Source organism: Hypomesus nipponensis, chromosome 8 (assembly GCF_054491055.1).
Source record: "Hypomesus nipponensis isolate SF chromosome 8, ASM5449105v1, whole genome shotgun sequence".
Lineage (NCBI taxonomy): Eukaryota > Metazoa > Chordata > Actinopteri > Osmeriformes > Osmeridae > Hypomesus > Hypomesus nipponensis.
In genome coordinates, this window is record NC_140368.1 from 9,147,652 (window position 1) to 9,172,421 (window position 24,770).

Genomic DNA, 24,770 nt, shown 5'->3' on the forward strand with positions numbered 1-24,770 from the left:
ATCATAAGAGACTGAGGTTTTTGGTGGTGACCACCACTAGGCATCTCCGATTCACCATTAAGGATGAGCAGGTTGTATAACTCTATGTGATGGCAAATTGTAGATCTCCTTTCTACTCTGAAACATATCTGTATAGAATGAAACTCTTTGAAAGGCAGTGACTTTTTATTCCACTAAACTAAAAACATTATACAAACAAGCTCGTCTTTTCTGATGATCTCGAATCTTATGTAATCTATTAATAAAAGCAAGATGGAAAACATTTCTAAATATTAAGTTTATTGTTTCAAAAATTGACCATGCCATTAAACATTTCAACAGTGTAGTACATTGTGGTTCATTGAAGTTATTGCAAATTTGGTGTTGAAACAGTACAACAGTGTTGCATTAACATTTGCTTACATCACAGTAGTAAACACAGCCTTGTGGCTACACTGGTCGTGGTACACAACAGGCTCAAGTCATTGATTAGCATTATCAGGTGCATGGAAATACTTTCTAGGAATCTTGTCTTTCTCGAAATCCGACCAAACAGTGAGCGCTAAGCAGAGTTGACTTGACTTGGGGCTGAGAAGAACCCTGTGGCTTATAGTGTCAGACAGGTGACACCCCCCCCCCCCCGCCATCCCCACTGGTGTCGTCACTATGATGGAATGGCTTCCATCCATAGAGCTAACACACAATGGGCAATCCTGGCAAGTTCCCCTTGGCATACCCATTCCCCCCCCCGCTTGGTACAGAGGGCTGGAGTTGGCTCAACAGAAGCAGCAACAAGAAAAAAAGACATTGGTTAAAAGTTAGAGATGGGAAATGGAAGGAAGCGGGGGATAGTGGTTGTTGGGAACCCAACCAGAATCCGGCCTATTGGCCATGCTTCTGTGTTGGTCCCATACTGAAGGAGGAAAAACAAGTCAGTGGTGTTCTCGTGGGACTGTTTCACCTGCAATGAAATAAGTTATACACATCAGACATGGGAGTTGTGGATATCAAAGCAGGATCAAAGCTTGGAATACAAAATACAGAATCTGCTATATGAAAACCTGTAAAATTACTAGAAATTTTGCATTATCAGTTAGTTCATAATGCCAAATGTATGATTGATTTAATATTTGAATAAGAAAATATATGTGCATCATTTTTTAAACAGTAAAATGTTGATCCTGCTTTGATACATTTTAAGTGTGAAACAATCCAACCTATGAAGAAAAGACATATGGTTACTTTTCCACGGCCCTGTAAAAAAAAGTACAAAACACCCTCCAACGTTGTATCCCCTCCGAGGTACCTAGTGGAAAAATATTTAAAATACTGTAGAGAAAATAATTAAAAGAAAACTCTTATCAAGTAACAAAGTTAGCAATTAAGGGGATATCCACAACTACTAGCATATTAATTTGTAACTTGAAGCATAGTCTTGATCCAACTTAATTATTAAGATTCAGAACTTGCACTACTGGATATGGAATGTCCAGTTCAAACTGGTACACAATAATAAATCCCTTAAAACAGAGTACAAATAGATCCAATATGAACCTGTTTTCGCCGTTGTAAGACAACTAGTCTTATAACATGACTTAAGTGGCATTGCCGATACTAAGAAAATCCATAGGATTGCCATTTATATTTAAACCTATTCAAAATGCAAACATTTAAGTGCTAGGTATTGTTACAGTAAGTGCAGGTTGACCATATTTTTAAGAAAAATGAAGACCTCACAAATTTAAAATATCAACACAAAAGGAACAAAAACAAAACAATAAAACAACGTCCAAGTCAAAAGCTTAAGTTAAACCATGTGATCAAGTGACAAACCAAACCAATTAACTGTATTTAATATAATGCATTGCTCTAACTTACAAATTCAAGAGAACTTTTATGTAATGTGAGATATAAAGAAAATAGTCAAATCTGAGTGTGTTTGCATGCACGTTTGTGAAGAAATTAGGAATATTGAGGACATCAATTTTGTCCAAACATGTAATCAAATCCACTTGCATATCCCTACAAAAAAATCCTCATTGCGCTAAAAATGAGAATTCTTAAAGACTATATCGCAACTTGGATAAGTCGCCCAAAATTGTGTACGTTTTAGAGTGAAATGCACGTCACCAGATAAGAGCTCTAATCTTATTCAGACTCAGTATCCCATGGTATGTGGAAAATAGGTCTTTGTAAAAACACAAAACACCGGGAATAAGTGCAGGACACATTACCAAGCAAACAGTGAGGACCTTATTAAAAAATATCACACCAAAAACAAGCCAGGCACAAGTACTATGCCATTTGCCTTAAAGCAACCAGAAACGAGGACATTAAAACACACAAACATTGTGGGCTAGAAGTTAATCGGCTTCACATACCTGTATTTTCATGGTATATATGCCAGTTGTTTATTTTTTTTAATTTTTACCTTTAAAATGTCTTCAAACGCCTATTAACAGAAATGTGGTCCAGTCTTAGCTTTTTGGTTCTACATACAAATTAAATGTTTGTAAAATGATCAACGTCTGGACACTATTCATATATATAAAAAGTTAACTCGATACATACATCAAAGCACATACTGTATACACATGAGAACACTGATAAACACAGTGAAAGTTATGGTTTTATATACATGATCACTAATATATGGATAATGGTTGCCCCCGCACTATTAAATGCATGATAAATTGTTGCCACTGGATGTTAAGTTGCTAAATTTTATGACTTTTATAACGATCAGACTCTGATGTTAAGAGTTCTGTGGATTATCTTGTTAGCAAAAAAACGTTGGATAGAAAAATTAAGTGTGGGTCCAAGCTGAACTTGAGTATATTAAATTGAATTGTATATGGAAATGGCCTTGTCTGACTGGCTGGATACTGGCACAAGTTCTAGTTCTGGTCAAATAAAAAATCTAATAGATTCTGATTAAATTAACATTTTCTGAGGTTGGAAAGTGCTGTTAGCTAATGACTGTCATTACAAATGCCTGAAGTTGAAGTGAAATATGTTCTGTTATCCGTACCAGTTGCTTGGCTGCTTTGTACTATGTCACAAATTAAAAACTGTTTCCTATTTGAGATGGGCATGTTTTGTCTATATATGAGCTATTCAAAACACCATCCTGCTTAAACAATTAACTCCAAAACAATTTCAACTGTTTCCTGAATGGACCAACACAAATCACCAACCCTAAATAGAAGTAGAACCATTCATAGAACCCTTACTCCATAACAAATCACCACAATCATATTTCAACAGAAATAACTACAAACTAGTTGCAATTTATATTGGGAAATCCCTGTTCTTTAAACTTATTCTGCCATAGATGCTATCTAGACCTAACCACCACTTCTAAATATGTAACCTTTAAAACCTGTCTACAGAACAGAGCCTACTCAAACATGCGTGCTTGAAGTCTAAATGCCCACTAATCAAAGGTAGACAATGATTCTGAAAACATAAAATTATGTCTAGAAAAAGAAAAATCTAGATTTTGTACAAATGTTCTCCAGTTCAAACAGCTAAAAGTCCTAATTCAATTATCAAAGATCCAGAATCCGCTATTAAGGAATGCTACAGCCAAAGGCACTGGGTAGTCAATGTAGCCCTACCACTGAACGTGAGTGAATAACAAACTAGAGATATCTACCAAAATGTCTATTATTAGGTAATTTGGGTAAAGGTTGCTGGGCAGTGAGACAGAATTGCTGTCTTAACTCTGTGAATACCAGTTGAAAAAAAGATACAGGAGAGATACAGTCTGCAAGAAGTAATTAACCATAACTACGGGTGCATTAAGTCGCAATTAACATCTCAAATGTTCTCCACTAGGCTGTTCAATGACCCCCCCCCGCCCACCCTCTCTCTGGACATCTCGAACACGTTCTCTGCCTTGAAAGCAGTCTGTCGATGCCAAACGGGAAGACCAGGTTCACTATAAGATACTGCCACCTACAGGAAGGAGGTAACACTTGCAGGGAGTGGGGGAAAAAAAACATGCAAGCAGGAAGACAGCACTCCTCTCGCAACAACGCCTGTACGCAACATGAACACGGGAGCCTCATCTCAACAACCCACGCAAAACCGTTACACCCAAATGATTCTCTTTCCTGGAGACCTACTTTGTTCAAGTCAATCGTTATTGACGGGTGGCACAGAGAGGGAGCAACCATTATCAGGTGTCGATAGGCACAGCTTATTATCGTCTCTACAGGGTGCAAGAGATTTCATCAAACCTTCTTCCACAACCTGCATCAGTAGAGCTGAGTGTCAATCTAGCAGATATTCTTCCAGTGTGTTCATAAACAGTTACAGTCCTGTCGGGTAGGAAAACATGCTGCTGGCATTTTCTTCCTTGTTCCGCAGACTGTGGCAGACGATGGATGAGTGGCGCTTGTACGAGGGGGACGAGGTGCTTGTCTGAGGAAGGGCCAGCTGACGTAGTGTGCCAGAGGGCCGTGTGCTAGCGACCTGCTCGTACACGTAGGGAGCGTGCCTGCCGGGCGGGCGGGCGGGGCAGGGCCGTGTGCGTGTGGCGCGTCCTGCATCGGATCCCTCGCGCCTTAGCCGTCAATCAGCGACACGTCAATGTGGGACAAATCTATCATGTGCCTGTGGTGACCAAAAGGAGGAGTCTTAAGTGAGCCGCAGCGATGACAGACAATGGAATGACTGGACGTGTGCAATCGACTGCTTTCATGTTCATGAATGAATCGGATCATCCTCCATATCACTGTGACATGGATGCCTATATATCCACTGACAAATCTCAGAAGGTTTAAAGCCAACTCATAATTGAGTTGCTGCCTTCAATAGACAGACTTGGCATTGAATATTATTATTTTTGTTAAATAAAATCACAGATGAGTCATAATATAAATATATGTTCATAACTGATTTTCTTGTTGACGACATGATATTGTAAAAAAATTGTAATGGTGTCTGGAAAACACATTTGTGATCAACAGTGCGCGGTCACCGCCTGACTGACTATAAAACAGAATACTGGGATAGAGGGCAGAAGGAAGCAGACTGAGTTTACCTGTTGAAGCTGACTTGGAAGCTGTGAGCGTGCTGGGGACTGACAAATTTGGCGATGGCTTTCCTCTGCTGGGGCAGCATTTTGAACATCTGCAGAGATTTAAAGGGGCTTTTTTTAAGGGACAGTCGATATTTTGACGTTGATAGGGGGGGGGGGGGGGCATGGGGAGTCAGCTACTACAATTGAAGGCCATTTTGTCCACAAGAGGGAGTGAGGGTGGGGGTTGGCGATAAGGAAACGTTGGTGAACGTTCAAAGGAAAAGACAGAGGGCGCTAGAGGACCACAAGTGAGACAAATCGACTAGCGTGCGAGAGATGCAAGAAATCAACAGTATACACCACTGTTCAAACAAAAATCTCCGTGCCGACATTTTCACCATGCAGGGCTGTGTGAAGGTGGACCAGGGTCCTACCGGAAGAGCTCAGAGCAGTGGTGAGCAGTCTTACCTGGATGGGTCCGATAGAGTGGAGCAGGTTCCTGAGCTGAGTGTCGGTGGTGGAGGAAGAGAGACCCTCGATGGATACAGTGCTGGACTGGCCCTCTGGGGACTTCTGGTTCGGCCTCGTGGGTATTACTCGGCCCCGGCCAATCGGACTGGGGCTCGCTGCCCCTCTGCCTCTGGCTCTGCCTCGGCCCCGACCCGGAACCACCACCTGCATTTAAAGGCGGAGAGGGAAAGAGGGAATAGAGGGGAAAAGACAACAATTGTAAGAGCCCTGCTTAAGGGAGATAACTCGATGTTCTAATTACACATTCAGCCTTGAAGTCAACATGTGACACATCCCAAGGGACAACCGTTCCACAAGCCTGTGGGTTTGTCTTTACCCCTCCACAATCAAGGTTTGGGAGAAAATAGGGAAGGGGAGTTTCATTTTCTGGTTAGCTTATTTCTACATTGAGCATCAACGTCAAAACACGGTGAGATCTCGGTGCAGGCATCTGTTGCATCTTTACAGGAACTTGGGAGTGAATGGTGGCATCCCTCAACCGGAAAGGAGGAGGAGGAGAAGAAGAAGTACCCCAGAGAGAGACCTCAGGAAAGAGGGGGGGGATATGAGAGAGAGGCAAAGAAGCAGAACATAACGTTGAGGAGGCAGAGAGAGCGACAGAAAAAGGAGAAGTGGGGAGGATGAGCACGTTAGAAAGGGAGAGAGAGAAGGAGGGGGAGAGAGAGAGAAGGAGAGCGAGAGAGAAGGAGAGGGAGAGAGAGAAGTAGAGGGAGAGAGAGGAGAGGGAGAGAGAGGAGAGGGAGAGAGAGAAGTAGAGGGAGAGAGAGAGAAGTAGAGGGAGAGAGAGGAGAGGGAGAGAGAGGAGAGGGAGAGAGAGAGAAGTAGAGGGAGAGAGAGGAGAGGGAGAGAGAAGGAGAGGTAGAGAGAGTCATGGTGGCTGCCTCTCCCTGTCCGATGGGACACCGTGCGCCTGGCTGTGACAGGCGTGCAGGAGAGACCAGGAGAGACCCCGTGTGGCACCCCGCTCCCGTGTCATGCCGTTCTCTGCAGGTCAATATCACAGCACCTGGCAAACCGTCCAGTCCGATCATGCCGTCCGCTCCACGGCTGGGTCTGCCCCGACGCCGCCGGACCCAACGGCACCCGGGAGCTAAGAGCAGGACTCATTCAAGGCACTGTTCTGCATTCACTCTCAGAGTACCTTCCTCATGCATCCCATTTACAGTATGCTTGATGGTAAAACAACACTTGGGAGAGAGTCGCCCTACCCTGTTTGGCTGCGGGCTGCCTATGCCCCCTCTGGCCTCCAGGGCCGTGGCAAGGCTCTGGAGCTGCTCCCCGGGAGGGCTGGCCAGGGTGATCTTCCTCAGGGGCCCCTGGCGGAGAGGGGGGCCTGGCCTGAGGGGCTGCTGCTGCAGGGGGTCGCAGGCGTCTGGCCCGTCTCCTCCCTGGATAAGGGGGGGTGATCAGCATATGTAAATGACTGGTTGCTCAACCGACAGTAGGGCTGGGCAGTATGACGGTATATATCGTGCGAAGGTAGACATTTGTCTACCGGGAGAGATTTGGCTATACGGTTTCAACCGCGGTATACTTAAATTTGAATTTAAGTAAATTCAATGTCTGGTTGTTGTATTGTGTATATAAGCCATCATATAAATCGCATTCTTGCGATATTTTGAATTGATTTGCCATTTTTGTTTGACCTGGAATTTTCGATGTGGAGTGTATTTTGTCTAAGCGGACCACATTCATGCCGACGCTAATTAATTACATATTTGATGGCCCATTCTGCAGCTAACCAATTCGAAATATCAAACTGAGGCTTTAACGTATCCACCGAGCTTTAACGAGGTTGATATGCCGAAACCAAAGTTCGATATGGATAGTAAAACTCAGACTGATTGCTTTTGCTCATTTTGAAATTGTTGTCGGAGGACATAACGGATCCATATTGAGCTGTAAGTAGTGCAAGTGGGGTTCAGCTACAACAAGCAGCTAAAAGGAGGCTGTCTGGTAGAGGCTGTCTGGTAGAGGCTGCCGGGTGAGGTGAGGTGGTCTCATTACTGAACAAAGTCACAGTCGAGGCTGTGGCGGGGCAGAACAGGAATTGAAGGTTGCGTTCTCCTTCTCGCACGGAGATGTGACAGATCAATACTAAGTCGAGGGAGGTGGGGCGGGGGGGGAATAAGTAAAGAAGCACCGCTATCTGTGGAACCTGTCCGCCCCACACCTACCCCCGCCCACAAATGGATTAATCGTCCCTATAGAAATCACCACTCCTGATAGCGCCCATCAGTTGCTAAGCTGTATTACACTGGAGTGACATCGGCTTGGTGTTCAGCCATCCCGCCCCCCCCCTCCTCCTCCTCACAGCCTTCCTTACCCATCCTCCTCGCCCCCCCCTCGCCCCCTCCTCGCCCCCCCCTCGCCCCACCCCCGCCCCACCCCCGCCAGCTTTTGTGTTGCGTGTTGTTATGCCGGATGAAAATGTAATTTGCCCCCTCCCCCCCACTTCACATCTGTGTGACTAAGCTATACAAATCCAAATCCTCAAAAGTAGCGACTCTTTTATTACACAGGTATTATGGTGCCTCGCCCCCTGTTAGAGAGAGATTAATTACGCCGCCCGTTTGGATGGATTGACAATTCCTTAGGCTGGCACTCGCACCTGAGAGATGGGCGGCTGATGGAGAGAGAGACAGAGAGAGATAACATTGTCAGGGGCTGCCGTCGATGACAGCCCAACAATGTGCAAGAGGGAGCATCAGAAGATCGCGCTTTTCAGCACAGCCACGGGCCTTCGGGCCCCCCCCACCCCCTCCACTCCTTCCTCGCTCTTCCTCCGTGGCTCCCTCAGAAAGATGCCGCACTTCAGATAGCTCGGCACAGGTTTCTATTAATGTTCCTGAACCTGGGTTATCTCTATCTGCAGACAGCCAGCATATCCTGTCTGTGCAGGGTTACTCTCTGGGACGGGGTGGGCAGCGGGGAAGAAAGCTTAATCCAAATACTATCACATCTCCTAACACCCCCCCCCCCACCCCCAACACACACACACACACTCCACGTCCGACCGCAAATCTGTGTGGTTCAAACACGGGGCCCCTTTTGTGATTCCGCAAATGGAGATTAATTAGTAAATCGCAGAAGCAGCAACTTATCAAATGAAAACAAAATAATCAGCTTTGGACAAAGGAGCGGAGGGGGAGGGGATTGGGGTTCAGGCATCTATTAGGTTTTACACCTCCCTTTGTCTTTATCTTCCGTAGGAGAATACCTGTCCTTGTCTTTTAAAACAAGGACGTCAACCTTTAAGAGCAGTGAACTATGATAAATGTCACACAGCTCACTTTAATGACTGGCGCCTTTCCCGGTAGTCAAGTCAGTTTCAACGCCGGGACAAAACATGCGAGGAAACAGGACCCTTTTACGGATCACTTCAAGCCAAAACGACAGGGCCGTGTCTGGGTGTCACGTCGTAATAGGTTCCAAGTGTTTGGAGATGGGAGAAGGGACCCTCCGAAGGGAATGAGTGGCATTTAAAAAGTATATGTGAATTCTTTGGTTAAGTTCAACTTGTTTGGTTGAGTTGTAGAACTTGGGATAACTGGACGCTGCATATGGAAATATCAAGTGTAAGGCAGGACATGAGAACAAAATGAAATGGCATATTTCAAATATCATTCACCCTGTCCAGAGCAAGTGATAAAAAATGTAATACCAAATAAAATAAAAAACCATTGTGAGATTAACAGACATTGAAGAAAATCTTACCCCGCCTAGAAGCTTGACCACACGGACTTTCTGTGGCGGCTGTAGAGTCTCTCTACCACCGCTGTTGGACCGCTGCATCACAGTCCTTTTCATGATGGATTTATTCCCCTGAAACTGGGCCTGGTCCTGGCCCTGGACCGCCCCGGGGCCCTCCAGCAGGGGCATGTTCCCCGGCGGGGCCTGGGGACTCTGGAACTGAGGGCCTGGTCTGACTGGGTTCTGCAAGGGGGCATTCCTCCTCTGCTGCTGCCACTGATCCTGCTGGTTGCCGCCAGGCCCTGGACGCTGCTGCTGCGGCGGCGGGCCACCCTTGGCCATCTGCAAACGGGTCTTAACGTTTTGGCGGGACTGGATGGTCTGTGGGGTGCCGTTAGGTGGGAAGGGGGAACCCTGCTGGGGGGGGACCTGGGGTTTAGGGGGGAAAGGGGCCTGTTGCCTCTGCTGTGGCGGCTGCTGCTGCTGTTGTTGTTGTTGTTGTTGTTGTTGGGGGGGATACGGTGCTGCTGCATTCTGATTGGAAAATGGACCTTGTCCTGGGCCCTGATTGGCTCCCTGGCTGGTGATGCGATCGAGCAGCTCCTTCTTCCTGACGCCGGCCTGCATCTGCCTCCTCATCTCCTTCTTCCTCAGGATCTCCTCCCTCAGCCTCTTCTGCTCCTCGATCTTCAGGCGGTACAGCCTCGTCTCCTCGTCCTCGTCGGGGTCCTTGAAGACCAAATCAAAAACAAAAACGCCACACGTGTTAACATTCTCCTCCTCCAGCCTGTTGGTAAAGGCGCGGTCGAGCGCCGTTTCGAAGCGACAAACTGCAGCGTTGCCGCTGCAGTTGTACCAGGGGGTCGATACACCCCGGAGAAATATGTGACAGTATTGATCTCTTTTTTCCACTCTCTTTTTGATGGACTTCATGCAAGGCTGCTCCCCATTAATAACCTTCTGATTGGGTCATTAATGAACGCCGGTCACCGCTCATTGCACTAATTACAGGCTTAGTCCAGTCTAGTGTGTCAGGCTGCTCTATTTTACAGAGTCACTGACTGCACGACGCTAAATCTTTACAGTGCCTGGACAATGTGTCCTTCTTTCAATACAGAAAGTCGGCAGTCACCTAAATGTCACTGCCATCAATACCATGTTAAAACTAGCTACAAATTACCAACTACTAGCTGTGACATTACCACACGTCAATCAGTAAAAAATATATATTTTATAATGTACTAAACTCCTAAATTATCCTGCACATTCTGTCCATCTGCAATAAGTGAATACCCAAAATGAAATAGGGAAGGTACTCACGACTGGCGTGGCACTGGGAGGGGCGCTCGGGATCTCCTTCCTCACCACCGTTCTCTCGGGGGCCACGGGTGTCGCCTGAGACTTGGTGGGGGGCTGGCCTCTGCCTCTGCCCCCGCCGGGCACGGGCCGGAGGTTCTGCCCCGGGCGCATCCCTGGCGCCGCCCTGGCAACGGGTCTGACGTTGGAGGTGGGTGTGGAGGCGGGGCGGGCACTGTTCATGCCGGGGTTGCCGGTGGCGACAGGAAGCTCGCGGAGGTTGCTGTTTCGCTGGGGAAGAAGCTGCATCTGTTTGGGATTACTCTGCCGGGAGAGAGAGAAACACGAAAAAAGTTATTTGAGTGAAGTCAAACCGTTGGATTGAGTTACTAGGCCGTTCAAACGTATGAGAAAAGGCAGACAGACATACTAAAATATAAAAACAGCTTTCGTTTTGTGGTTAAAGGTTTATTTTTCATTTTTTTTACAAAACACAATAAACACTGCCACAGAACCACCACCGCTATTCTGTCAGTGAGGAAAGCGTGAGTGGCTTGTGCCTCACCATGCGGGGCCTGATGGGGGCGCTGCGCTGCTGCTGCTGGGGGTTCTGGGACTGCGGGGGCATCTGGCGGGGGCTGCCCCCGAGTAGCTGCTGCTGGAAGGGGCCCTGGGAGTGGTGCATCATGGGCCGCTGCTGCTGCTCGCTGGGGTGGTGCTGCTGCTGCAGAGGAAGCAGGTGGGGCGGCGGCTGGGACAGGTCCTGTCTGTGGTGCTGCTGGTGCTGCTGCTGCTGCTGGTGGTGCATGGCCTGATGGGATAGCGGCGGGTCGTGGCGCGAGAGCTGCGAGTGAGGGGGGCCGTGCATCAAGCCCTGCGGACGACCAAGCAAAGAAAATAAACAAAAACAACAAAATAGAAACGGAGAGGAAATCGAGAGCAGAGCGAGTATGCATGAAGACGTATACACAGATTCTATGCCCCTTTTCTCGTTGACCAACTCTAATGGTTTGGGGCTGATACACACATTTCATGTTTTTTCTGCATCTGATTAACCTCCAATCTGTGTCCTCATATAGCCTGCTGGATGCAGCCCACAGCGCTACACTAGAGGGCACTGTTGCCTGTGTCTCCACGTGGAGCCCATTTTGGAAAGGGATTGTGGGTCTCACTCCAATAATAAATATTAGTCTTTCATCTGAACGCTTCAGTGGCCGCCAATATTAAACTAGCCTCATTTATTTATGTGTTCATTATTAGGGGTCTCAGACATTTTAATAATCGAGTCCGACTCCAACCTGGAGACATTCATGAATAGAACAATAAACGGCACGCGCGCTCCAGTAGGATTGCAAGGACGCCTGGGGAATGCGATGGATGGTGAGCAAATAAAACAAAAACATATTTGCGCCAGTTCATATCGCGGGGATTAACACGGATTTAAAAGTTTCACTCAATCCACACGTCACACAGACGTGGGAGGCTACGGCATGCGGAGCACCAAACATTCACTGCATGGAGGTTATATACAGGTTGTATAGGTCACTTACTCTCATCCGTACCTGCATCCCAAATGGAAGCTGCTGAGCGGTAAAGGGGTTCTGCTGCGGGGGGAACGACTGGCGGAGGCCGGGGCCCCCCATGAACTGCCGGTTGTTGGGGGGTCCACCGTGCTGGCCCAGCCCGCCCATGCCTTGGTGGCCCTGGGGAGGGAGGTTGGGTCTGGGGGGCTCCCTCTGGAACAGGCCCAGAGGACCCGGGCCCTGGCCCGCCTGGTTGAAGGCCGGCTGGCCGAACGGAGGGTGACCCTGGCTGGGTACCTGCTGGTGGTGGCTGTTGTTGCTGTTCATCAGAGGGGAGGAGTTGGGGTGGTCGAACATGTGTTGCCCTGGGAACCGCGGCTCTGTTGGAAGGGAGGACAACAGGGAACAGAGACGTCAGGGTGTTCGGTTGCTGGACAGGCGGTTTAGGTGCATCAGTTGTCGTCTCAGAAGTGTGTGTTGTATGGCAGGAGACAAACAGCCATACATCTCTATCATCATGGAGTAACCTCCATAGCCTACTAAACATCTGCCATTTGACATGAAACGGCAGAAGAAAAGGACAAAATATGCATTGATATGTATAGTGGCTCATTGAAATGTATGCATGTACACATACATATAACATGAAGTGCCACTAATGGTGAAGCACAGGTGGTGAGGCCTGGTAGGATAAATATGTTAACCTCTTTATGTGCAATGTGGGGAAACAGGATGTGTGTGTGTGTTTGTGAGCAGCAGGGATGTATCCTACCGCCAATGAAGAAAGGCTCTCTATCCTGGAGGGGCGGAGGGGGCTGGTTCCTCCAGGGCTCCATGTGATGGGGGGGCCGCTGGGGCTGGCCAAAGCTGCCAGGCATGTGCTGCTGGAAGTCCCCAGGTCCCTGGCAGGAGGCACACACACACTCAGGAATTAGAGCCCATGGTGGGGAATACAGCAATCACAAACAAATTAAACAAATTCAAAGTGGGCATTTGCAGCGCACCATTTCATTTGACTGTGTGTGTGTGTGTGTGTGTGTGTGTGTGTGTAGTTGTCTGGTGTAATTGAATGGCTGGGGTCATCTGTATTATACAGGATTTGTCTTGCGTACATCAATATGCAAGACGATATGAAGAGGACAGAAATCCCTGAGAATGAAGGAAGGCTAAAACCTGCATTAATCCTGAGTGCCACTTTGTTGATACGGACAGCTAATGTGTCAGGTACAAGGACGCCCGCGCTTCAGTCAAGGATCAGCGCTCGCTAACTTCTTTGTTTCATCCACCCACCCCCCGCTTTTGTATGTTCTACCACCCCCACCCCCCGTCCGTCCGTCCGCCTAGCTACCTTCCAAGGAAAACTAGATAACGATCCTTTAATCCCTCTTCGGAATAAGAATCCCCCCTCATAGCTGTCTCCTTTATTCTCTTAAACATCCGTCTCTGTTGAAAAATTAACCTTCCATTCAACACGTGGCACTTCCACAAAATGGGGTGCTTTACTTCCACCGAACCCCCCGTAAATGACTTAAGATGCTATCGAGGCTTTAATCCACCTTTATTCTACTGCAGACTGACAGTGTTCAGAGGGGGGGGGGGTCTGCAAAGTTGCTTAACGGAAAGTTAATCATGGGGGCTTTAATCCGAGGTGAAGGAATGAGAGAGGATCACATTGTTATTGCGGACGCCATCGCTGTGCTTCTAAAAGGTCAGGCGCCTGTTTGCACAATGGAGGCTGGGGTTGTATCTGTCTACATAGTACGTTATTAGGATATTAACACATTTGATAAGGCCTGGCTCCCCACTTCCCCCCCCCCTTTCTCCCCTACCCATGACTGGTAATCCTTGATGATGATAAAAAACTGTCTGAGAGGTACTCAATATGTAACTGATCCAGCGATAAAGATCAAGCTAGCTAAGACAAATGTCAAACAATGGACCGGGGGAGGGGGCCGAATGTGAAATTATTCATTGATAAAATGGAATTTGAAGGATTAGGCAGTGATATTAATTTGGGACGATTTGTCTTGAGACACATTGAACAAAAGAATTAATCTTTGCGAAATGTTGCCTCAGAGTCCGCCACTCATCCCTCTCACCTTGAACAAGTGAACTCCATGATAATGATATAATGGATGATTGTGAATGACTGGGTGCCCGGTGGTATACAGGAACTTGCTGTTTTATCACCCGCATTTTTTTCAAATGGTGTTCTTGGCAACTACCGTCTTAAACATGACTGACACCAGGGGAATGTTGACAGTGCGAGACATCGGCCAGTTCCCCCCCTCCCCCTCCAACCCCCCTCCACCTGATGAGGACCAACAGTCCTTCCATTCCCAGTCAGACCCCATACCATCAATCTCTGCACATCATCACGTGAGACAACACAGGCATCAGTAAATTGACATTGAGAGGACACAGACTGAGATTCTTTTCTTTCTATCTATCTATCTATCTATCTATATCTATATCTATATCTATATCTATATCTATATCTATATCTATATATATATATATATATATATATATATTTATATATATATATATTTATTTGACTTGCCAACAGAAGGCCCAGGCTCATTTGTCAACGGTTTTGTTAAAAACCACATAAAATGCAATTGGTTGCAGCCATTTTCCCAATCGTCAATTTGCATAAATCCATATAAAGAGCTCTTAGCAGGAGTGTCAGTCAGAAATGCGGCCACCTGATGCCAGAGCATCATTAGCTGGAAGGACCAAAGAACTTGAGGCACACTTGGCTAACTGGATGACTGGCTGGCAGTGAATTTTGTTCCCCCATGCCCATTCTAAACTCAGTAATCACTTTACAAGCCTTTCTGTAATCTTTGGAATAGCTACTTTGTTACTCCCATACTAAAAGTACCTTATATTATCTACCGATTCCAGATTTTTTCAAATGTAGCCTCAAGTTCCATTGAAAAAGGCCCCTGTACTTCAATAATTCATACAGTATTTCAGTCTTTATTCAGATTTGGTCCGCTTCCGGGACACAAACTTTTTTGGGGAAAGTGCTGTTTTTCCACTGGAAGCACATCCTGGATTTGTGGCTTCAGGATTCCATTATGTGCCAGGCTGTGGTAGCCTTAGCCCTCGTGCATCCATGAAGAGTGACTCTCTAAGCCCCTCCCGGCGCCGGGGCCACCTCCAGGAGCCGCCGCTTCCTGGAGCCCCTATCAACGCCGCCCAGTTGTGCAGCAGGAGCCCGATATCGGTGTGTTTACAGATTTGCTCTAACAGTATTTGGCTGGGGCGGCCGGCCTAAATGGCGTAATGATATTGCTCTCACAAAGAGGCACGCTAACCGTGTGATGGGAGGCCAGAGAGAGACAGGGGGAGAGGGAGAGAGAGGGACAGCTGCTACTCACAGGGAACCTCTGAGGACCCACAGCAGGTCTGGGCTGGCTCTGAGCAGGCGGCATCAAGGGCACTGCAATGAGAGAAAGAGCGAGAGAGGGGTGGAGAGAGGGGGGAGGGGTGGAGGAGCATGGTGGGTAGAGATGGGAGGGGGAGGGGCAGGGAGCAGGACGAGCGAGGGGAGAAAGAGGGAGGAGGGGAGTCCATTAGACACTTCGCTGCTAAACACTGTTACACAGGCACGCGTCTTAAATTCCCCCCTCCAAGAAGTGCTCACATTTACACACTGTTGGGAAGCAGCCAGCAGCCATAGGAAATTGTAAAAGCATGTGATTTAGCCCAATGATGGAATACACATGGTAGGCACAAAGGTTAAGACATGCCACAAAAAATTCTTTCCTCATCCATAATGGTTAAGACTTCACTCAATTCTACATGCATCATCGTCTATTCATAATATATAAAATGTGTTTTTTTTTTGGGCATCAATAACATTTGGGGGAATAAATGGGAGACATTTCAGGGACGGTTTATTTGCAAAATCAGGTTTGGGACACGTGCCAAACAGAGGAAATAAGCATCCCGTTATCCTGCCCTCCCCCCAACCCAAACACACCGGCTGGATGTCTGTCTCTCCACACACATACAATTAATCATGACTGGAGGCAATCCCTGATCTTTCAGTGGGACTCTTCCTCACAGGAGGAGGAAACAGCCGCCTCCCTACCCTGACACTGACACACACACACACACACACACACACCTTGCTAACAAATTTCAATTGCAGCCTCGACAGACAGGCCAAGATAAACCCATCTGGGGGAATGAAATGGCGATGCCGCCAAAAGGAGGAGAGGATAAACCCATTACTGGCGGGCAGACCTATTCACTTGTCATTCAGGCAAACAACAACATGACACTCTAATCCAGACACCTTTCAGCGCAGTTCAAGGATAACTGCCAACCAAAATGGCAGCATAGGGCCCTTAACCCAACAACTTGCACAAGCCACAGTCCAAGTAACCAATGAAAACACAATCGTAAAAATAAAAAAACAACACACACACTATATATATATATATATATATATATATATATATATATATATATATATATATATATATATATATATATATATATATATAATGTCTACCTTAATGTCCTAACCCACTAAAACAACCTCCAACCCACAGCACTGATGGGGACTGAGACCTACTAGGGGCTCCAGGCTTACCTTGAGCAGGGGATGAGGAGGGGCCCCTGAAATGGGGGTTGATGTGGATGTTCTTGGGCTGCTGTGGAGCCTGCTGCTGGTTCTGGTGCTGCTGGCTCTGGTGCTGCTGGCTCTGGTGCTGTGGGTGGGGGTTGCTGGATGGCGGGGAGCTCATCACGCGTGCCTGCGGAACCATCTGCGGCCGGGCCGGCGAGCCCTGGGTGGGGGTCGAGCGGTGGGCCATGTGGGGGGGGATGAGGGGCTGCAGGGGCTGCTGGGCCAGAGGACCTCCGTGTTCCAGGAGAGAGTTTGGAGTGTTGTGGTGGTGCTGGTGATGATGAGGATGATGGTGGTGGTGAGGAGGGGGCATTCTAGATAGAGACTGCTAATTGGAGGTGTCAATGGACAGATGGATAGAGGCAGGGAGAAATGTGGAGAAACGGAGGGATAAGGATAGAAAGAGCACAAGTCAGACAGAGTGTCTTGGAGGTCCAGACTTTCAGTTGATAAGCTGAACAACCTATTCTTGACAAGCCAATCAGCCAACATAACTTCATAACATTTTTTCAAATCTCCAATCAATAAAGACAACTCAACTAAGACGTATGCATCAATATATGCAGTAGAACTGTTTTAGTAAGACATAAATTCCATTAGACCCTTCTTCAATCACTTCAGACCTTACTACACTTGTTATGGGTAACTAATTGGGGTCCAATACCTCATCATCTTGCAAAGCAGCACCATTTGGAGAATTACACTTATTTTTTCAAAAATGTTTTAAATTGACTTTCCATTTGACAGAAATGATATAAAAGGCTTTGCATGAACGGACGAGCAACTTAAACGAACGGATTATGAGCTTGGCGAGATATCTAACAAAAAGCGGGGGCAAGCAACTAAATCCTATGCAAAGAACAAATTTAATTTTGTGTAATGCCAACTAAATGGACCCTCGCCAAACGATTGAGTATAATCCATATATCAACACTGATAAGAGAAGTGAGGTTTTGGATGACTTAGTTCACTAACAAGCAATCTCAAAAGCCAATAGGAAAAGAGCAATGTGCCACACACAGGTAAACTATCCAACACAAGGGTGAACAACTTGCAGATCTCAAGCTTTTCCAATGTAAAACTATTGATTGAAGGAAAAATGTGTCCATGCGCCACCATACCAACAGGCTACTGCGGGTCAAAGTTAGCAAAGGGTCGAGTCAGTACCTGCATGCCCATGTGTAGAGGCATCATTGGAATCCTCTGGTCATTCATTCTTCCTCTTCCTCCACCCCGGAATTCCCCCATCCCAAACCCAGGAAACATCCCTCTCCCTCCCCGTCCTCCTCGTCCTCCTCGACCACCGAAGCGCCCCTGCCTCCGTTGGCGTTCTTGCTCCTCAAACTCCATCAGGTCGGCTTTGGCCTCCTCGGAGAGTTCTGGTGGGGCAGGAGAACCCATCAGAGAGAAAACACAGACACACTCTAAAAGAACCCCTGGAATGACTTCAGGGCTTTGTTATATACAAGCTAAAAGTATACCGTATGTTCTGTCTAGCATGTGCTAGTGCAGTGGTTTCCAACCCTGGTCCTCAGGGGTTGCAGGACAGGACCCCTTGTCCCAAGAAACATCTATAACATGCAGGACAGGGGGTCCCTGAGGACCAGGGTTAAGAACCACTGTGCTAGTGTATTGCAACTGTAGGTGCTACACTAAAAACCATTCCAAGGTTTCCGAAATCTGTCCAGAAACAATGAGTGGAGTGGAAAATGTAAGTAAATGTACCTAGTGTTTCAGGTATGTTTCTTCGTTTGCTCGCTGCGTCGGCCAGCCGCACAACGCTGACGTCCTTTCGCTCGGTCTTGAAGCGCAGCCGTCCGGACTCTTCATCATCTTCCTCCTCTTCGTCAGACTCTTCCTTCATGTCCTCCTCAGCCTCCTGTTCCTTCTCAACCTGAAAGGGAAGGAGGTTCACCTTTGTCATGAACTTCAATTAGACCTTTTATTTTCTTTGTCATTTTTTTTGCAACTTCTCCACAAACTCACACCAGGGTCTGTCCAATTTGGCAGAAAATGTATTCAAACACAACGACAAATGAGTGTGCAGTAATGTTACTAGGGGAGTTGGGGAGACTTGATTAGACTGTTGGGAGGGGGCATGGAGACCTGCGGGCCTACCTCGTCTGTGTCGGGGAACTGGGAGCCGTCGGCCGCCTCCTCTTCTTCCCCCTCAGGTGCCTCCTCCTCCTCCTGCTCCTGCTCCTCTACCTGCTCCTCCAGTCGCTCATCGCCAAAGCTGGTCGAGTAATCATCAACCTAAACACACATACAGGGCCCCAGTGTCAATGCTGTGTCGTATAGTTCTGAGCGCATCTCTCAAAATATTGTTCACCAACATACAAACATTCAAAACAATGGAGTGCTAAAGCCTTAGCGTACATGCCGGGGGTTAAGCAGTGAGACAGCTAAGCAGAGCTTATTGGACATTTTATTCAAAGGATGAGTCTTATCTCATTATTGTAAATCACTATAGAACAGCAGGGTATCTTGTAAGTTTCGCCTGTACATCCTGTTTTACCATGGCCATATCCCTAGTCATTAACAGTTTAGGTTTTGCACTATGCACACATTTTAATTAGCATAATTTAAATGAGGGATCATGTCTCAGCAAAAAAAAAATAATAAACACAAATGTAAAAAAAAAAAAAAATTACATATAAATCAAGTGTATCAATAAATTTAAAATGAGCACAGATAAAGAAAAACATTGAAATGTTATGAAGGGGGTTGTGTGTATACGGGAACTAGGGGGGGGGGGGTTCCACTGAGCCCCTTGGCATTACCATAACAGTGGGAGCAAGCCTTCATTACTATTCCTGACGGCATTTGAAATTCAATGAGATGTAAATGTTTGACATGATACACAGAAATGAAGGGGGGGGGGAGAGATAAAAACCTACTCTCTGCTTCAGTGATGGTGAAAATATCAGCTACTGACTCCTACACAAATCACTGCTTTGTTGGGCCTGGCTGCAAATTCATGAGTCGGCACCAGGAACATCACACTAAAACACACACACCGAGGTATGACACGACAGTTTCCACTACTTCGCTCCAACGTTTGAATCCCAACGCAGTTCAGAATTCAACTATCTTGATATAAGCTCTCTGCCAACCGCCTTCCCCAACTGCACACATCACGGGTCCAACTCTGAAGATTCTAGAGTGTGATAAGGGGTCTAGATGTTTACCAAAAACACACAACCATCTGGTAATGCATGTAGAAATCATTTGAAGGCATGTCATGATGCTTCATAACAGGAGTCAAATGACTAAACAAGGTCAGGCTGGAGGTCAGGGGGACAGCGTTTGGTGTTCTGCACCATTAACCTGCCATCGCACCCCCCAAACTGACTGGAGGAAAAATACTGCTCCACACTGCTGATATAGATGGGCAGATTGCCCCAAGGGAAAAGAATGCCATAATCCCTTAAACTGTTCCACATATTACCTCTGAATACCACAGCAAACAGAAATGCTAAGCCTTGCCAGTTAAGTGACCTTGTAAACACTTCGTTATTATGGACAGGAGATACAAATGTGCATTCCCTCGCAAAGCGTTTCAACTGCTGCACATCCACAGTAAAAAGGTCAACGGCTTATCTGTTTGAAAAGAAGTTAAAAAAAAATGGGCTCGATACATCTTTGTCAGGTGTCAAACGCCATTGCGTGTCAGCAAATGGACGGTAACAGACATCGCACACGGATCCGGCCTTATCTCTCATCCTCCCATTCCGCGGTGAAAAGGGGGGAAATGGAAAAGAATAAAATGGGGGGAAAATCGCATCAATCATTACGAAACTGGATGTGATGTCCTAAGGAGGGTCAATAATCTTTTCACCTATGTGAGACTTTATCAGATCAAGTCAAAGCCCCAGATAAAAGCCCTGGCACATTAACCTCAGTCCAATTGGCAGCACATCTCTCCATGCACAAAGCAGCCTCTAACTCTGACAAAGATGCAGGACCCAAGGTCACAATGGCACAGGCCTTTCAGCAAGCGACCGAGTGCCATTACACCGCGCCAAACAAGCTGTCAGTGCAAACTTTGTCAGCGGGCAGATAAATAAACTGCGGGAGGGTGATAATGGATCTAATCCCCCCCCCCCTCACCCCCATCCAAACCACATCCCCTGGGGCAAACCCCCTGAATATATCTGAAATGTGGCCCTGGAAAAAACACAGAGGGAAAATTGACATTATCTTTTTTCTTTTCTTTTTTTTTTTAGGGTACAATGGAGTAAGACGGGAAGAAGCGGGCTGGGCTGAGGGAAGAAAGGATGACTCACTTGAAATTCGTCATCTATGGGCTCATTGATTTGAATGTCAAGCACTTCGTCCTGGTAGAGCTGGTCCACCTCTTCCTGCTCTCCAGAGTACTCCATCTGGTCTTCGGCCAGTCCTGCGTCGTCGGCCAGGCCGATGTACTCTTCCTGCTCCTCCTCACCGGTGTAATTGTCCCCCTCCTGCAGATAGCCACCCAGCTCCGCCTCCTCGTAGCCTTCCTGCCCCAGGTTGACCGCCTCATCTGTGTTGACCTGCTGGTCAAGGCATCCACCACCCAGTGTGGCGTTGAGGCTCACGCCATGCCCGCTGAAAAGCATTACAAAAAAACAGAAACGTGAATGGCAAACCTGGGTGTTAGCATAGCAACACATGTGAGTGTCACTATGGAGGAGATCATGCGGACAAGGAATCGGCCACATAGTCGATGCAGATGCTGTCAACAAACCTTATGTTTTGATCTTCGTCGTCGCTCTGCAGAAGGTCATCGTTCAGCTCTTCATCTGAACCCTCTGAAGGATTCTGAAATCAAATTGCCAGATTGTATTCAATCTCTCGCAAGCCCACTTGGTCAGTTGTTTATCATATTTGTTTCTATGAGCCATAGGCTTTATGTATAGACACATCGGCCAAGTCATCCTTTAATTAATTTTTGATAAAATGTATTTCTGTCTGATCAAACCCAATGGAAACTAAATTTCCATGTGGTGAAGACAGCCTGGCCAGGTTAAGGACGTTTTTTTTCCAACAACTCTACTTCCTCCCGAGTTCACGTCAACACATGCTCCTGTGGAGGAGACACCTGCTACCAGCCTGCTGTTCCATTCTACACCGTTTACTCAGATACATAGGATGCGTCAATTACCAAATAACACACTTAAACCTTGTCATATTGCATTGTAAATGAAGGTAAATTGTGTGCTTGTGGTTTTGTCTTACTTTTTTAGATGTCAGCCAATCTTCTGCCAACAAATCACCCTCAAAATCACTTTTAAAAGGGAGAGAAAGTAAAATATAGGTTACAAGGAAGTAAACAAACCCAGAGAGACTGCATGCGACTCAAGGCATATTGCATTGTCAGTTACACAATGAACATTTAAAGATTTAGGGGGTCCAATATCCAGCAAATTTCCCTTCCCGGCCTGCCTCAAGACTATGGCCCGCAAGATATTTGCATCCCACATTTGTTAAGACCCCAAACTCTACACTTACCTCTCTAAATCGTCATCCTCCTCTCCTCTTCTTCTGCGGGACCTCTCAGCACCTGGTTTGTCATACTCATCAAAGCCATCATCTGCTATCAAAAAGACAAGACTTATATAGTGAATTTGAGTAGTTCAATTGCCTTTACGGAATTAATATAATTTCTTCTAAATTTGGGACATGCTGGAAAATATGAAAAAAACACGGGGCAATTATATAGACCAATTATTTGTTTGTAAACATTCGGGATGCGCGCGCAATGTGGTTGCAGAAAAACGGGAAAGGATAGCATTTAAAACGGCAAAAGGACCACACGGATCATACAAATAGTTAGATTTAAAAAGGCCAAAAAGGTCGAGGAGGACAGACTTTGAGAGAGAAAGCCATACCCCATTGATCTGTCACATCAGAATTTTGATTTGGATCATCACGAAAGTCTAGACATTTCAGTGAGAATGTCCTAGATCGCACAGTCGGTGGAAGCCGTGTCTTCATGTCATGTCACAAAGTTCATAATTTTACAGTTTTACAGTCAATTCTACATCTGAAAAGTCGAGCAGGGCAGCTTTCAAGAGATATGGGAATTCTGCTTTTAGCTAGCTGGTCTGATTATTTTTGTGATTTGTTTAAATCTGACAATCTGAGTGAGACTGCTCCCCGTTTTGACGTTAGCATCAGTCAGACTCGGGTCGCTCACTGGCACAATGTTGTATTTCACGCCATTATACACCAGAAACGTCTGGGAGGACTGCCTATTGTAGATACGAGCCTGCTAGCCAGCATCTCGAATTTCTTTAACCAAGCCTGTTTCATTTGTCATTTGCCTGAGAAAGCGACCTCCGTTAGCCAGGCTAGTTTTGCCTGGTCACTTGGTCAGGCTATTTAAAGGTATCGGGGTACAGTGACTTTTGTGCATGGACAAGTGAAACGTAAATGGACAAGTGCCTCAAAAAGTTAATGTAAACCCTGCAATCGTATAGACCCGGGAGAAGTTCGTCTTTTGCAGCCGACATGCGCAGTTGAGCCTGCTTGACAGTCGTGTGACGTAGGGTGATAATTGGTCTATTCGTTTAGGGTGATAATTGGTCTATTCGTTGAAAGTAGTTTTTTCGCTAGCTAGGTACCAAGGCAATGTTTAATGCTTAAGCTGACCACGATAGTAAACAATATTGATCAAGGCAACGAGCCGAAAATAGCACCAATTACACAAACTCGCAGAAATCGTGTGCTCTCAAAAACTACCTATAATAATCCTATACATAGGCAAATAAACATTCGGTTGGGACACATTTTTATCGGTGACGCTTAAGCCAATTACAAAATTAACTTTCTATCCAGAACTGATAGGTGCGCGGATGACAATAGTAGACAAGACCAGACGAAGGCCTCGCTTGCTAGCAAGCAGCAGCTCAGTAGGAGCCAGCAGAGAAAGCCAGCTAGATAGTTCAGTGTACACTACGTTGGCTCGTGCTGACGAACAAAAACAGATCAAACTACCTTGTGCAAAATGCAGTAACTTACGGCGCACACAATCCTCCTATGTAAATGCAATAGTGCAATCAGCACAATAGGAAGATTGATTTAAGTTTGCTAGCCAGACAGACGTCGGTAGCTTCTACTAGCTAGCTTGCTGTAAGAGTAGATCTTGCTCAACTACGACGATAATATGCCGTGCTGTTAACGTTATGCTGCGCAAAAATAAGTCACACAAGTGGTCGTTTATGAAGGCAGAAATAACAATGTTCGTTGATAAATACAAATCTTGCTTTGTTTGGCAACATTTTACATCAGAACGTATATGTTAAATAGCAAGAAAAAACATCGTTAGCTATCAAACACTGCTCTCGCCAGGTACGCTAAAGCTACAAGGCCTTGTGTTCAGGCTTTCTTACGCTAGCTAACTAGGCTATCATGTTTACTTATCATTTAGCTGACGTGAAAATAGAAAAATCCTACCTTGGGCACTTGCCGCCATTACGCAATACCGTTTCCACGATGTATAGGGGTTATAGTAGGCTATATGATTGAGAAATGCATTGAGATTTTTACGATTTGGGTTTCAAACAACCAGCTTGCTAGTAGTAGAACCGTCAGGGCTTTGCACCACAATCAGAGCATAAACATGGCAGAACGGTAAAAAGCCCTGGTGCATTCTGGGTAAACTACAATGAGTGGTCCTTAGCACCGATCAGAAGTCAGTTCTTGGTGTCAAAAAGCACTCCCTCTTGGGTTAGGTTGAGTAGTTTTTAAATCTGGCGTTTTGGTTGGAGTATGTGGATAGGTGACACAGGCCCATTGATGATGACTGTAGAAGGATGTTTTTGCTGTTTGTGTAGCCTAAATGCTGTGTTTTGTCAGTCAATGTAGTATAACCGCAACAGTAAGACATTATTTGGATGCCAGCATTACATTATACATTAATATAATTTACTTTGAATGGCGTATTTTGTCACCTACTCTGACCCCTTCATCTGCAGGATTTTTCCTTCTCTCTTTATTCGATTTTTCATTTGACCTGATTGTGTGTATCAAGACATTGCAATGATGTGCACGCTATCCCCAGAACTGGTTTCAATATTTGTAT

General features: G+C 46.2%; 1 protein-coding gene across 5 annotated transcripts; it reads right to left on the reverse strand.

The window, feature by feature from the left end:
• Positions 1–262: 262 nt before the first annotated feature.
• rbm33a (RNA binding motif protein 33a) lies at positions 263–24,307 on the reverse strand. 5 transcript variants are annotated; one of them, XM_084703005.1, is made up of 19 exons: positions 24,143–24,307; positions 22,196–22,277; positions 21,923–21,971; positions 21,432–21,505; positions 20,989–21,292; positions 18,818–18,955; positions 18,425–18,593; positions 17,867–18,078; positions 16,664–17,027; positions 15,441–15,502; positions 12,824–12,953; positions 12,079–12,431; positions 11,094–11,402; positions 10,553–10,852; positions 9,257–9,961; positions 6,748–6,927; positions 5,477–5,683; positions 5,030–5,118; positions 263–4,599 (listed from the first exon to the last, which is right to left on the reverse strand). In XM_084703005.1, the coding sequence occupies exons 1-19, from the start codon at positions 24,159–24,161 to the stop codon at positions 4,551–4,553; spliced, it is 3,795 nt and encodes a 1,264-aa protein (XP_084559131.1). In that variant the 5' UTR covers positions 24,162–24,307; the 3' UTR covers positions 263–4,550. The 5 variants fall into 5 exon arrangements, with proteins under 5 accessions (XP_084559131.1, XP_084559132.1, XP_084559133.1 ...); XM_084703006.1 differs by having other exon boundaries at positions 16,664–17,024; positions 22,196–22,280; XM_084703007.1 differs by having other exon boundaries at positions 12,091–12,431; positions 22,196–22,280.
• Positions 24,308–24,770: the final 463 nt, after the last annotated feature.

What these genes read in the sequence shown, in the direction of transcription:
- rbm33a (XM_084703004.1), bottom strand. An exon ending in GGATGCAGGTACGGATGAGA is followed by an intron (nt 11,403 to 12,078) that starts GTAAGTGACCTA and finishes GGTCGTCCGCAG; the next exon opens with GGCTTGATGCACGGCCCCCC. An exon ending in TTCCAAGTCAGCTTCAACAG is followed by an intron (nt 4,600 to 5,029) that starts GTAAACTCAGTC and finishes TGGTCACCACAG; the next exon opens with GCACATGATAGATTTGTCCC.